Source organism: Lolium perenne, chromosome 4 (genome assembly GCF_019359855.2).
Source record: "Lolium perenne isolate Kyuss_39 chromosome 4, Kyuss_2.0, whole genome shotgun sequence".
In the NCBI taxonomy this organism is placed as follows: Eukaryota; Viridiplantae; Streptophyta; class Magnoliopsida; order Poales; family Poaceae; genus Lolium; species Lolium perenne.
In genome coordinates, this window is record NC_067247.2 from 185,971,260 (window position 1) to 185,987,002 (window position 15,743).

The following is a 15,743-nucleotide window of genomic DNA, read 5'->3' on the forward strand; positions in this document are numbered from 1 at the left end:
CTCGGGAGGATGATATGGACGCACTCGACGAAGCTCGCGATGAAGTACTTTCACGAGTCACCAAATACCAGCAAGACCTCAAAAACTACCACAGTCGACGGTTAAGACCAAGATCTTTTCAAGTTGGGGATTTGGTCTTGCGGTTAAATCAAAAAAGTACTGAGAAGCTCGAATCACCATGGTTGGGGCCTTACGTTGTCACGGAAGTCATCGACGGAGGTGCATACAGGAGCAAGGACAAGAAGACAGGGGCTCCCGAGAAAAACCCCTAGAACGTAGCGCAGCTCAGGCGGTTCTACGCCTAGAGTCGAAATATAGTCCTTCTCTGTAAAAATACAATGTACTGAAACGCCCGCGAGTTTTCAGACGCACTCTTTTCCTTTTCGGGGCACCGAGTGGGGCCGGAAAGGTTTTTAATGAGGCGGGCTCGCGGTGCTGCAATATAATAAAGATAGTGGAGATATATTTCTTATTCTTCGACACGCTCGGGGGCTCAACGCCTTCAAGTCTCAAAATACGCACAATATAGACAAACTAGACTTACCGAAATATTTCGCCTTGGTATACTTATACCTCGCCAAATATAAAAATCGGAAGCTAACAATTATAAATATAGTCTACACGGAAAAAATCTTATTGCTTTGGTCTAAGAACCTCGCAACAAAAATATAGAACTTCGACATTAAGATACTCGGAGGCTTGCAACCTGTTTGGTGAAAAAATAAAGATATCTTCTTACGGAAAGAGGAAAAATCTTCGAGATAGAAAAAACAGTACAAAACTCTAGCCAGAAGGCTCGGGGGCTCCAACAATATAGAGCACTTTACAATATACAAACAAATTTCTTCGGAAATAAAAAAGAAATCAAAAAAGATACAGACATAATGTTTTCCAATATGGTACAAATCAGTCAAAGCCTAAAATACTATCTATGGACAAACCTCTGGTTGTTTTATGTTCAGCATAGGACCCCTTGACGAAGAATTCTGAGTCCATCCGAAGAAGCTCATCTATCATCGACTCGGCCACAGGAGTTACCATCTCATTGATTGTGTCAATATCATTTTTTCGCCGCGATTTCTTGGCCAGGCAATCAGCAACAATCTTCGTCAGGTCTAATTTTGGATGGCAAATATTTATCATAATCATGGCGAACCTCGCTCCAGCAGTCAATTGAGCTCGCACAAAATTATGAATGCGGGGAGCATCTCTGAATATCTCCAGCAATTCAGGAAGAGTTTTGGGAACTTCATTTCGAGGAAACAAAGTCTTGTAAACAAGGGTTAATGTTGTCGTGCAAAAATTGAGAAATTCGCGCACTTGGCAAGCACGATCTTGGAACCTGACAATTTGTTGGGTTCGTTCAGGGGAGGCCCAGAATAAACAGCCATGGTTAAGGGAAAGATTGACAAGAAGATTTGTTCTCTCGTTTACTCTTCGATCTTCGGCGGCAGCATCAAGAACCGAGCCTATTAAGCGACAAGGCAAGAAATTTGAAGGGGGGCACAGCAAAATAAAGAGGAGGCATTGTGAGGTTGGAAAAACATACCTAACATATCTGTGCTAGCCTCCAACATTAGCTCGAGCATGCTATTTTCTCGGGTAGTGGCTCCCTTTGCTTCCAATACACCAGTATCCTTGGCAGCCATAGCCTCTTTGGCTTGTTGGAGAGCAAGTTTTTCTTGTTCGGATGCTTTCCGAGACTGTTCTATCATTGCCAGAGTTTGTTTCTTCATGGATTGAAGTTGTTGTCGAAGTTCTTGCAAATCCTCCGAGAAATGTTTGCTCGAAGAACCTTCAAGGGGGTCGTTATCAACTAGCATTTTCTTCGAGAAGGAAGAAGCAGGTGAAGCATCGGCAGAGCAAGGATTGGTCGAATAGTTATCAAATATTAACTAGAAAAGAAAGCGCCAGGATCAATGATAGTGCCAGAAGGAATTTCATTAATTTCTAGAAAAATTTACATAGACATTACAAAAGAAGTTTCTCCAAAAGGACTACCAGGATAATTGTCGCCACAGCTAAATTGGCGAAAAGGGAAAAAGAGACAGAGAAAGCAAAAAACAAAGAGGCATGCAACTAGACCTCCGGCCTCGATGAGCTAGGAGTTGAAGATGGCTTGATCCCGAGATAGGCCAGAATTTTCTTCGTATTGGGTTTGGCTGCCTTGATCAAAGACCGCCATTTTGATTGCTCTATCTGCTCGGTGTCGCCAACCTTCATCCGATCCAACGGTTGTTATTGTCGGCGACCAAGGCAACAAGGTTTCTCGACAGCAATCTTCATGTTCTCCTGGCGCATTTTCAGCCCAAGGTCCTCTGATGGATTGAAGCTCTGGGCAAGGGCAAGGAAAGTCTTGGGCTCCTCTTTCTTCGGGAAGAAGTAGGGGAATAGCTTCGACAATCCTGCGTCAGCATTCACCACGCCTTCACGAATTTCGGATCCATGAAACTCTAGATAAGAAAGTGCATCAAGGAGAGGATCATTGTCGGGATTCTCCAGATCAAACTCTTGGTTTGTTTGGCCTGCCACAGGAAATAAACGTTGGTCAAAAGCAAGAAAAAGCAGGTCCTATAAAAATAGAAGGGATCGATAAAATTACCTTTGAAGCGCCGACTTTGCGAATTCAGGCGCTTGAGGATTCCCTTTCCACGAGCAGCCTGTGCGGCTTTGTGCTCATTTAATGCAGCTTCAGCATCCTCAAGTCTCTTCTGCAGCTCCTCGACACTAGCAGCTTTTGCCTTGGCTTCATCAGCCTCTGCTTTAGCTTCGCTAGCAACAAGTTCGGCTTTCTTGCGGGCCGCTTCACTTTGCTCCAGTTTTTGAGCAAGAGCGTCGGCAAGCTTGTTGGCCTCTGCAAGTTTCTCTGTCGAAATAGAAAAGAAAGGTCAAAATTGCGACAAAAAACAGGAGCAAGAAGACAGAAACAACGACAGCAAAAAAGTTATTACCTTCAGTTCTGCTGGCATACTCACGGTACCCAATGAATTGGGATCCGATGCGAATAAGCTCTTTGATCATGGGCTGTCAACGAAGAACAAAGAAAGAGAAACATCGGTATGGAAAAAGAATGAAGGCGTAAAAAAAAAGCAAATAGAGGAAATATAGATACTGGCAAGAAAAAAAACTTACATCATCCAAGAGCGGAGTAGAAGAGCTACCCAATTGAGGGGCAGGCTCAATGATCGTTTCAATCCTTGTCCTTTTTGGTGAAGGAGCAAGGGGGCTTGATGGCGGAGTAGTGGTGACGACGTTTTGTTGAGGAGGCGAGGATTCTTCTCCTTCAACTAGCGTATCCGAGGCAAGTAAAGTATGTGACGTGCTCGTCCGAGGAGCCACGTCAAAAGTTGGTACTTCTTCCTCATCATCGCTGTGATTAAAAATCGACAGCATAAAAAGCAAGACAAGACAAAAATTTCGAGTACAGAAATAAAGAGAAATAAAAATGACTTACGAGCTGACGAGGGATTCAAGATAAGGATCATAAGCTGCCTTCTGACGTGAAGGATCAACTTCTTCGGCTTTGGAAGTGCCGGAATCTTCGACGTCATTCCTCTTCCTTTTGCCTTTTGGAGAAACAGCGGGAGGAGGAGATAGTGCCGACGTAGTACCTTCGGAAGATCCCGCAGATTTTCGAGAATCCACGGGTTCATTCACAAAAGACGGAGCTTCTTGATTGTCATCAGTGACAATGGCCCTTTCTTCGACCTCTCCACCTTCAGGAAGAGGAGGAAGCGAGACAAGGTCTGGATGATTCTGTGCAAAATAAAACAGGGAGAGACATCAGAAAAGAAGTTATATATATAAAAAAAGACAGCAAAGCAACAACAAGACAATAGACAAAGGTTACCTTGGGAAGTGGATTGGCGGCCCTGAATGGTGTCACACGGCAAGAAGAAGGGACAGCATCTTTTTTGCTGAGAGACGAAATTTTTCGGACAAGTTTTTCTAAATCCTTGACCTCCAAATTCACCGACAGCCGATCTATGTCCTCGTCGCCAGCATATTTCCATAGAGGATATTTGCGAGCCTGAAGCGGCTGCACTCTAGTCCTAAGAAAGTATGCAGTGATTTGGATACCCGATAATTCTTTGCCGCGAGTATTTTGCAACTCGTGGATACGAGCCATCAAGGTTTCTGTCGACGCCCTTTCTTCTTCGGTGGCCTCCGCGTCCCAGGAGCGGCGGCGAAAGATTTTCTCGGCGCCATCAAAAGGAGGGATGTTGTCCTCCGCACATCCATGGTTCTCCTCCTGAATGTACAACCACTTCTTGCGCCATCCTTGAACTGAGTCAGGAAGCTTGACGTCGAAGTAGTCGACAGTGGGCCGAACAGAAATCACAACGCCGCCTATATTATAGGCGACATTGGGCGAGCCATTACGGTGGCAGAAGAAAATGCGCTTCCATAGCGCCCAATTAGGCTGGACGCCAAGGAAGGCCTCGCACAGAGTGATGAAAATGGAGATATGGAGGATTGAATTTGGCGTGAGGTGGTGGAGTTGCAGACCGTAGATAAAAAGAAGTCCACGGAGAAAAGGATGAATGGGGGCGGAAAGACCGCGGATGAGGTGGTCGACAAAACTTACCCGGTACCCCATTGGAGGGGTTGGGTAGCTTTCCTCCCTGGGGAAGCACAGTGCCTTGGGTTTCTTGCTGATCCCCAGCTTCTTGAGCATGTTGATGTCTTGAGTGGAAATCTTCGATCTTTCCCACTCCGGCGTGCTGTGCCTTGTCAATCGACGCGGTGGCATCAACAATGGCGCATGGTTTGCAGCTTGGAGGTGAGGAGCTTAGGAGGTTATGGATCGCAGGAGGAAATTTGCAGATGGGAGAAGGAGGACGGAGCGAGCGGAAGTGCTCGAGGAGGAAGAAGACGATCTTATATAGGGGTGCGATGAACCGGCGGACCGTTGGATAAGGAAAGTGTGTGGCAGATGATAGCCACGTGGCAACAAGGGTAAAAAAGTAATTCAACGTTGGGGAAGTTACGGTACGTGTGCCAGAAAAAGCGGAGGACGTGTGTCCCCCACTTGCACGACGTGTCAAGATAGTGGATTAATTGGGCCCGCATGGCAGCGAGAAAAGACTTGTCGCAAATTTTTGACTAGCAATCGTGGCTATCGTCAGCAACAACGTCATCTTGGCAGAAGAAAAAATTCGACTCAACAGCTTCATAAAAGGCGACATGGAAAAATAATGCTGAGCCTTTGATCAAATACAAGTTTTTGATCAAATGCTCGGGGGCTACTTTGGAAAAAAGAAAAAAAATACAGAAAGACAAAATAGAAATGGCGTGAGCCTATGATCAAATACAAAATATTTGCTCATAGCCTCGGGGGCTACTCCCATCGGGAGCGCTGTTCGCGCACCCGAGGAATTATAAAACTTCGGGAGATAAAAAGAAAATATAGCGGCATAAGGCGTGGAGCCTACAACCAAGTACAAGTCCTTGGCTGTAGCCTCGGGGGCTACTCCCATCGGGAACGCTGCTCGCGTGCCCGATGAAATCATAAAAAAAAAAAGGAGAGAAGACAGAAAGACGAGAAAAGAATGAAAGAGCAAAAAGAAAGATAGCAAAGCAAAAGAGTATATTTAGAGTTATAAATAACTCTGCATATACTCCCATCGGGAGAGCAATATAAGTCATCTTTGACTCGATAAAATGTGCCATTCCAACAGCCGAAAAAGCACTCGACAATATATTCTCAGAACGCCAAAGTTGCGATCAATTTCTGAATGCCGCAAATTTGCGAAGGTAAGACCCCAGATCCGTTCTGCTGGGCGTGGCATCGCCGAAGACTGCGCTCTGCTACTTTTATCCGTATCAACAGATACGAAGAAAAATCCTAACGGACACGTTAGGTACTCGATAAATTTTACTGGGACTCGAAAGAATGGTAAGACCTTAAGCGGCACCTGTCGAAGTTTACACCGGTATCCCGAGGTCATGTCCAGGGACGTGATCTTGAAGTAGGTTTTTGCGGATTGCCACTAGAGCAGTTAACTAGTACCTGATCCGTCAGATGAACTAGCCCCAACTACCATTATCCCTGTACAATATAGATGTTTATGAGAAGAAGTATAGAAAAGTCGAAGCTGTCGAATAAAAATAAACAGTGGAGATTTTCCTTGACCCTACGATTCAAGCAAAATCTCGGGGGCTACTGACATAGGCATCCCAAATGGGCCTGCTGAAGATAGTACCCGGGGTTTACTGAAGGCCCACTACCCGAAGAATAAGAAGATTCGGAAGCCCAAGATAGTACTAAGGAAAGCTAGAGTTGTAATAGAAAGATTTATTTGTAATCTTGCGGGATGAGTTAGAAACCTTCCCGGACTCTATAACTTGTATGGCACGAATCCCTCGGCTCCGCCTCCTATATAAGGGGGAGTCGAGGGACGCAGAAATCATCGAATCATTGTTTACAAACCCCAGTTTTCATAATCGTCGAGTACTTTTCGGCTGAAACCTTCGAGATCTACTTGCCCTCTACTTCCAACTAAACCCTAGCCTACAATCCATAGGCATTGACAAGTTAATACCTTGTCAGGCGGTACATTAGCATAGGTTCACCCACACAACACTTATCAAAACAATGAAGATTAATTAGCCGTATGTAGCGAAAGCACTAGACTAAAATCTCGTGTGTCCTCAGGAACGTTTGGTCATTATAAGTAAACAAACCGGCTTGTCCTTTGTGCTAAAAAGGATTGGGCCACTCGCTGCAATTGTTACTCTCGCACTTTACTTACTCGTACTTTATTCATCTGCTACATCAAAACCCCCTGAATACTTGTCTGTGAGCATTTACAGTGAATCCTTCATCGAAACTGCTTGTCAACACCTTCTGCTCCTCGTTGGGATCGACATTCTTACTTATCGAAGATACTATGATACACACCCTATACTTGTGGGTCATCACAACCCCACAATTAGTAGCCAAATACACGATGCATTCCCCTAGGCCCATAAAGGTGAAGTATCATGTAGTTGATGTTCACATGACACCACTAGAAGAATAGCACTACAACTTAAATATCAAATCATTGCATATTACTCAACATAGTTCCAGTACTAACATCAAGACTTATCACATGTCCTCAAGAACTAAGCAAACTACTCACGAGACATCATATATGGATCATAATCAGAGGTGATATAATGATGAATAACAATCTAGACATAAACCTTAATCCAATGGTTTCACTCAATAGCATCAACTACAAAGAGTAATCAACACCAGGAGAGTTTCTCCCATGAACTAGACAAGTATCAAACCCAAGATGTTACAGCGGGACGGAGTGGAGACAGCGGTGATGATGGTGCTGGTGGTGGAGATGATGGTGATTTTGATCCCGGTGAAGTCCAGCTCGATGACGGTGATGATGGCGACGGTTTCCCCTCTCCGAGAAGGAATTTCCTCGGCAGATTTCTGCATGCCAGAGAGCTTTTCTCTCTCTGTGGTTTTCCGCCCTGTAGCGACGGCGGAATATTTCTCTGGTTGCTCCCCCGATCTTAGGTTTCTCGGGGGTTGAAATACGCGGGGGGGCATTGTTGGAAGTGGGCCAGGGCGCCCAGACCATGACTAGGCGCGGCCTAGGGTGGGCCCGCACCTAGGGGTGGCTGGCACCCTCCTGGTCCATCTCGGCCTCCCCCTCCCGCTTCCTCCGTCATCTAGTAAAATAGTATTTTCTGTAAATTTTCTGGGAATTGTTGTTCTTCAGAAATATGGTGTCTTGACGGTCCTTTTTCCAGCAGAATCCTGGCTCCGGTGGTTAATCCTCCAATAATCATCAAACATGCAAAAATAGATGGAAAGACATAAGTATCACCTCTAAATATGAAATATATCAATGAATAACAATAAATTATGATATAAAATAATGATGCAAATTGGACGTATCAACTCCCCCAAGCTTAGACCACGCTTGTCCCCAAGCGAAACTGAACTTAGTAAACCAAACCATGGGTTTATGGAGTGAAGTGTCGATAAACAAAATACAGACAAGAAGAATCATACTTACTGATAACCCACAAGTATAGGGGATCGCGATAGTCTTCGAGGGAAGTAAAACCCAAATTTATTGATTCGACACAAGGGGAGGTAAAGAATACTTATAAGCCTTAACAACTGAGTTGTCAATTCAGCTGCACCTAGAAAAACACTAGTAACAGGGGTGATGTGAAAGTAGCAGTAATATGAGAGCAGTAGTAACAGTAACACAGCAGCAGTAATAGCAATATGAGAGCAATGGCACCAGAAGATAGTTGATACTACTTCCAATGACATGTAAAACGAGTATATGATGATGAGAGATGGACCGGGGTTCCCAGCGATCTACACTAGTGGTAACTCTCCAATAACAAGTAACAAGTGTTGGGTCAACAAATTACAGTTGGGCAATTGATAGGAATCAAAGCATTAAGACAGAACATCAAGATCATTAATTATGTAGGCATGTTTTCCAATTATAGTCGTACGTGCTCGCAATGAGAAACTTGCACAACATCTTTTGTCCTACCAGCCGGTGGCAGCCGGGCCTAAAGGGAATCTACTGGATATTAAGGTACTCCTTTTAATAGAGTACCGGAGCAAAGCATTAACACTCCGTGAAAACATGTGTCCCTCACATCACCGCCATCCCCTCCGGTTGTCCCGATTTCTGTCACTTCGGGGCCTTTGGTTCCGGACAGTGACATGTGCATACAACTTGTAGATACAATCTAAGCAATAAGTATAGAGCTCAAATCTAAGATCATGCCACTCGGGCCCTAGTGACAAGCATTAAGCATAACAAGATTGCAGCAACAATAACTTCACAAACTTTATAGATAGACTAATCATAATGTATCATCCATCGGATCCCAACAAACACAACACCAATTACATCAGATGGATCTCAATCATGTAAGGCAGCTCATGAGATCATTGTATTGAAGTACATGGAGGAGAGAATACCAACTAGCTACTGCTAGAACCCGTAGTCCATGGGGGAACTACTCACGGACCATGATGGAGGCGGTGGCGTCGATGGAGATGGCTTCCGGGGGCACTTCCCCGTCCCGGCAGGGTGCCGGAACAGAGAGTTCTGTCCCCCGAATTGGAGTTTCGCGATGGCGGCGGCGCCCCTGGAGTCTTTCTGGAGTTTCGTCAATTGGTACTGCGTTTTTAGGTCGAAAGGGGTTATATAGGCGAAGAGGCGGCGCAGGAGGGTCGACAGGGTGGCCTCCCCATAGGGGGGCGCGGCCTGGGTATGGCCCGCGGGCCCACCCTCCTGGTGGCCCCTGGCTCTCCTCCGACTCTTCTTCGGTGTTCTGGATGCTTCAGGGAAAAATAGGATGTTTGGCGTTGATTTCGTCCAATTCCGAGAATATTGCCCGAACAGCCTTTCTGGAACCAAAAACAGCAGAAAACAGGAACTGGCACTGTGGCATCTTGTTAATAGGTTAGTTCCGGAAAACGCATAAAAACATTATAAAGTGCAAGCAAAACATGTAAGTATTGTCATAAAACAAGCATGGAACATCAGAAATTATGGATACGTTGGAGACGTATCACTTACCAATACACAAGTTATGATAGACATCCACTTCTTCTTATATAATTCAACTTGCAATGAGTAAGGAGTCACTAAATAGAAGCGCGTAGAGAACATCATAATTGGTGATGGCAAACATTCATTCTTGGTCAGAGAACAATTAACAAATTGTACTTATATTTCAAGCAAAGTCTTTATATTAGAGCTTATTGTACAAATCACATACTCAATCATTACAATCTCTTTACAATCATAGATAGCTTTCAGAGTTATATTCATTCAGATAAACACATTGTGCTAAACAAGGAAGAATAAAAGAGAGGATCGAATGGATCAACACACATAAATGGTTAGATCACAACAACTCAAATGCTTGCTTGAGACAGAGGGAAATAGGTTTACTGACTCAACAGAAAAGTAAAAGAAAGGCCCTCCACAGAGGGAAGCAAGATTACTCATGTGCTAGAGCTTTTTGTTTTAAATACAATGGGAGTGTTGAAAATATACATTTTGAGAGGTATGCATGTCTATGTCAATGAATGGCATCAAACAATCTATCATCATTTCATATAGTGACCTGAGAGCGGCTCCCATGTAGTTCTCCATTGCACACCATTATTTAGGATCTCTCCGATACATAATGTGCGAAGCATTGTTTATTTATTTGTTTTATTTTGTTTGGGACGGGCACCCAACACCTTGCTATTTTTGCAAAATTAAGGACTTAGCACATTATTCATGCTAGTCACTAAATGAAGTCATGAAAAGACAATAAACCATTCAATACTACCTCATGAGCTAATGACAAAACACAAACATGTAGTAATGTTTGAAGGTTTAAAGGTAGCACACAAGCAATTCACTTTAGAGCGGCAGCGAAATACCACATATAGGTAGATATGGTGGACAAAAATGACATGAGTTTTTGGATCATGGTTTGGATGCACGAGAAGCATTCCCTCTGAGTACATGTCTTTGGCTAGCAAGGTTGTGTAGCAAGCATAAGAGTTGAGCGAAACAAGCAAATATACATGTGATAGAAAACAATCATGCAATATTCCTTGGAAGTACAAACGATTCAATCTTAAGAATATTAACCTTATGATTAAACAAGAAAGAAAGATAATGGAATAATATATCTACATGTATTTTTCTCTTTTCTACTTAAGCCTCAAAGTAATGTTGCTACTGACCAATGCTAAGTTTGCCAAGACCAACTAGAATTACTTGATGCTCCGAAAGTGGTACCAATACTAACCAACAAGATTAATCATATGAAAGAAATTACAAACTAAAATAAGATGTGCAGAAGGTAAATGATAAAAAACTTCTCATTAATATTCCATAACGGCTACTCACACCAAGGGATAGATAGATAATCAACTAAAGGAGAGATACTTACACACTGCAAACTATCATATATGATAACTTTGCTACTCATGATATGACTCCATTGAAAAGTAAATAGGTAAGAGATAATAGTGTGATACCGCGACACTCCCCCAAGCTTGGAACAAGCCAAGGCGATGCCAATACCAATGACAAATTACTCCTTCGGTGGTGGTGCATCCTTAATAAGGTTATCAACCAGTTCCTTCAACTCATCAATATTGTATGTGAGAATACGAATCAATTCCGTGTTGTGATCAATACAATTCATAAATCTGTCAGACTGTGAATCCCAACTCTTGGAATTATTCCCCCATCCTTGCTCAAAGTCAGAACTTCCTTTCCGCTTGCGTGAAGACGGTGTCCTCTCTGCTAGGATGTGATGTTGAATCCCTCCTCTAGCACTTATCCGTGCTCCGTCCTTGAACTTGAGAGGGTCTTCCACCACTCCAATACTTGCAATGATGGTGCGAGGAGGTGAACGCTGGTCTTCTCCCGCCTCCTCTCTAGCTTCGCTCTTGACCTCCTCCTCTAGCTTTGTATCTTGGAGATCATCTTCCGGCAGCTCCTTGCCCTTGTCGTTGTTGGTGGAGACCATAGTGCCTCTAAAACCACGAATGAATCCTGGCAGAAATAGCTCGAAACGAAAACACGACGAGAACACGATATACGGACCTCGGGGGATCCGGGGGATTATATAGCAAAAAATTTCGTAACAAAAGGAAGCGAACAAGGCAAAACTGGGTCGGAAAGGGGCTCCAGGGCACCCAGACCATGCCTAGGCGTGGCCTGGAGCTGGCCCGCGCCTAGGGGTGGTCTGGTGCCCCTAGGAACCTTCTCCTACCCGTTTCCATCTCGTAATTTTTCATATTTAGCAAAAACAACAAAACATAACCTAGAAAGCTTAACGTGAACTTTTTCTTATTAAAACTATTACCTATTCGAAAACGGACTCTGCAGATTCCTGGATTTGCTCCTTAATGAATTCTTCTGTAGTCACTACTTGAATAATATCAATATCTTCATTATAAGAATCTCCAGAAATATAATGTTTGAGTCTTTGACCATTCACCACTTGTCTAGTATTATCCTTGAACGAAGCAAGTTTTATTGCACCGGAGTGATACACCTCTTCAATAATAAAAGGTCCTTCCCATTTCGAGAGTAATTTTCCTAATCTGAGACGAGACCTATACAATAGAACTTTATCACCAACATGGAACTCTCTCTTAAGAATTCTCTTATCATGCCACTTTTTAACCTTCTCTTTAAATAGTTTAGCATTTTCATAAGCTTCATTCCTCGATTCATCTAGAGAACTTAAGTCAAGCAACCTTTTCTTACTAGCTAGTTTAAAGTCTCTATTAGGTTCTTTCACTGCCCAATAAGCTTGTGTTCTAATTCTAAAGGCAAGTGACAAGCTTTTCCATAAACCATTTTGTAAGGAGACATACCCATAGGGTTTTTATAAGCAGTTCTATAAGCCCATAAAGCATCATTTAACTTACTAGCCCAATTCTTCCTAGATTTATTAACAGTCTTTTGCAAGATAGATTTAATCTCTCTATTTGATAATTCTACTTGCCCACTTGTTTGAGGATGATAGGCTAAATCCATTCTATGATTAACATCGTATCTAGCAAGGGTATTTCTGAAACCACCATGAATAAAATCAGAACCTTCATCAGTCATAAGATATCTAGGCACACCAAATCTATGGAAAGTAACATCTTTAAGCATTTTTTATGAGGTCTCACCATCAGAATTTTGTAGGTATAGCTTCTACCCACTTAGTAATATAACAAAAATAATTTTTGAGGTGACATGAAGCCAACACAATCTTGATCAAGCATGTAAAGCATTGTGTGCTAGGATCTAAGTACTCTAACATAGGCATGATAGATATAATTGAATTGAACTTAGCAACTATGTTATAACATGAAGAGTAACTCAAACAAAGGATTATGAATAATACTGCATTCAACGCAACTGTGTGTTTATGATCATAGAGTAAACATAACAAAGTGGTACTCAACATATCCTTTATGGCATAGCAAAACATAAATGCTAGGACACCTTCAAAGTTCAGAGGGTGACTAGATACAAGTAATTTGAGAGCAAGAAATAGCACAATCATGAATCAATCAATAATAATTTTGGGACTATGCACTAAGAATGACAACTATGCTCTCTTAACCGGTGCATAAAGCTGAAGATGAAGACTCAACATAATAGTAAAAGAGAGACTCTTTGCAGAGTAAGCAAGATAAACAAGTTTTATAAACCTTCCAAAAAGTATGGTACTTATTAGCTTTGATCTATCATTGCCCCTATCATAAGCATCTTGAATGGTTAAAGTTAATGTGAGTCAAATATGAGCTATATGCTTGCAAATCACAAGTTGAAAATCTCATGCCCCTTGAATGCGAGTACCTAAACCTCATGCTACTCAAATTAGGTCCCGAATAAGTTCTTGTCATTGTAAGTATGCATGTATCATTGAGAACCGCCAATGGGGTACCTCTTGACTGATGATATGGAGGTACTCTTGTGGAGCAATCCTAGGCCAAAATGACAAGACAAACATACAGTGAGCATCTCAGCAATTTTTTATTTACTATGAGTATAGCTTTTTTATTGCAAATGCTTAGTAGAATGCTCACTATGGTTCGCTGTAAATTTCCACCATGAATGATGCATGGCTTAGATTAGCGGCCCATGTGTTTTCCCTAACTCGTATACAAACTCCATGGACTTATAAGTTTCTATTTTATTTCGCACCGCTAGACATCCATAAACAAAAGAACATGACATCAACTAAATATAAGTGCAATGCTGAAAGTGTTCCCCATGAAAGCATGGCTCTACTAACTCCCAACTTGCAATTTGCAAACATATAAACTTCATAAGATAGGCACAATGATCAAGCTTATTAATTACAAGAAAGTAAATATGCCATCAACTATGTGAGAGCTTTACTGACTAATTTTCTCGTGCCAAAATTTAATTTGGAAGATAAAAACATGATGAATTACTTAGAATAGCATTAATGCTACTAGGTAGATATGGTGGATGCAATTGGAAAACTTTGTTTCATGATGGTTGGATGCACGAGTAGAAATCATACTCAGCACAGGTGAAGGCTATCAAAAGACTGGGAGTGACCAACTAAGAGACCAATAATAGCCATAATCATGCATAGTGACAAAATATTATCAGTCAAAGCATAAAGTGATATTACAAGTAAAAAACTAAATGATCATAAAGGCCTTAGTTGACTGTTTATAATCATAACATGGTGTAATAATGTGCCAAGTCAGCCCAACAAAGCATCAAAGGAGAATACCACAATATTATGCTTTTATGATAGAAACAACACATGATTCTTTCAATAACACATTATGCACTCTCAGTCATCTATAATATCTAAATAGGAGCAACCCACTAAGTTGATTTCTCTTCACATGCAAGGTATCCACCTCACCAGGTCTCATTGAGCAATCCTAGGGTGCCATGTAAGCAAATCTGCCACCTAAGAATAACCCCCTAAGTCTGTGCGTTTCAGTTCCACGCCGGTCCAGGTTCACAGTAGTTTTCGTCTCTTCCGTTTATTACTCTCCCTTTCCATCTTCTATGGTTTCACAGGAAACTAATCGAAAATTATTGACGGGTTCATTAATTCCTGCTTCTTCGTATAGAGAGGCTATTCTCTGATTGTTCCCTTCATCTCCCCGTGTCTATAAATCCCCGGCGAACGTTGCCTGAAATAATCCTCAGTGTCACAGTTCCCCTTTACGCCCTTTGTCTTCATGTTCGTAATATCAATGGCGATGGCTACTTCAAGAATTTCACCACCGCACCAGCATCCGAGCCATCTACAAGATTTTGCCGTGTGCATGCTGAACGCCTGAGACAAGATCCGATCCAGCAGTACCTGCATCAATCGGCTGTTGCGTGCGCCATGACTGTAACACCATCAGATCACCCAAACCTGAAGAAAGATGTTTCTCCAAATTTGCATCCATGTGCTACGCCCAGATCCCGTATTTCTCATTCTCTCTCTCTCATGTTAGTTTACTACCAATTTTATTTGTATTTTCCCGCAGCTCTCTCTCTCTCATGTTAATTTGCTAGCAGATGTCTCTCCAACTTTGCATCCATGTGCTACGCCCAGATCCCGTATTTCTCATTCTCTCTCTCATGTTAGATTACTACCAATTTTATTTGTATTTTCCCGCAACTCCTCTCTCTCTCTCTCATGTAAATTTTCTAGCAATTTTATTTGTATTTTTGGTTACTTTCGTAGAATCAGAGCATATGGCATATTTCAGTCCATTTTGAGGGTATGCTATTCCATGGCAGTATTTTCAACTGTGAATGACATGGGATTCGTTTGATCTAATACTGCAATGGGATTGAGCATTTGATCTAATAGCTGGGTTATTAAATTAATCATATGATTGGTATTTGTTGTTCTTCTCCAGGTACAAAAGGAAGGAATTTGCATCTGATAACTACGGTGGTTGTAGTATATGCTTGCTAACAAATATTGGGTACACACCGAGGACCTGTATACTATCGGATAAATATATTGCCAAACATCTATGCCCTTCAGGTATGTGATAAACCTGTTTTTTTACAATTCAGTAGTAATATCTATTTTTCTACTTTTACAATTCAGTACTAATATCCATGCCCTTCAGGGCTCCCGGATCCACTCTTAGCCCTTGCTCTTTAGCAACAAGATGAATACTTCATTATTCTGGTGTTACTGACCATCATACAAGGTTTTTCCTCGCTGGATGGTCCGTG

At 42.2% G+C, this 15,743-nt stretch overlaps 1 protein-coding gene across 1 annotated transcript in view; it reads right to left on the reverse strand.

The window, feature by feature from the left end:
• Positions 1 to 3,585, reverse strand: part of LOC127347624 (uncharacterized) — a 56,302-nt gene extending 52,717 nt beyond the window's left edge. The window contains exons 1-4 of the mRNA XM_071829278.1: positions 3,455 to 3,585; positions 3,133 to 3,356; positions 2,952 to 3,024; positions 2,603 to 2,866 (exon numbers count right to left, since the gene is read on the reverse strand). Coding sequence (XP_071685379.1) covers positions 2,603 to 2,866; positions 2,952 to 3,024; positions 3,133 to 3,356; positions 3,455 to 3,551 — 658 coding nt within the window. The 5' untranslated portion in view covers positions 3,552 to 3,585. The remainder of the gene's footprint in view (positions 1 to 2,602; positions 2,867 to 2,951; positions 3,025 to 3,132; positions 3,357 to 3,454) is intronic.
• Positions 3,586 to 15,743: the final 12,158 nt, after the last annotated feature.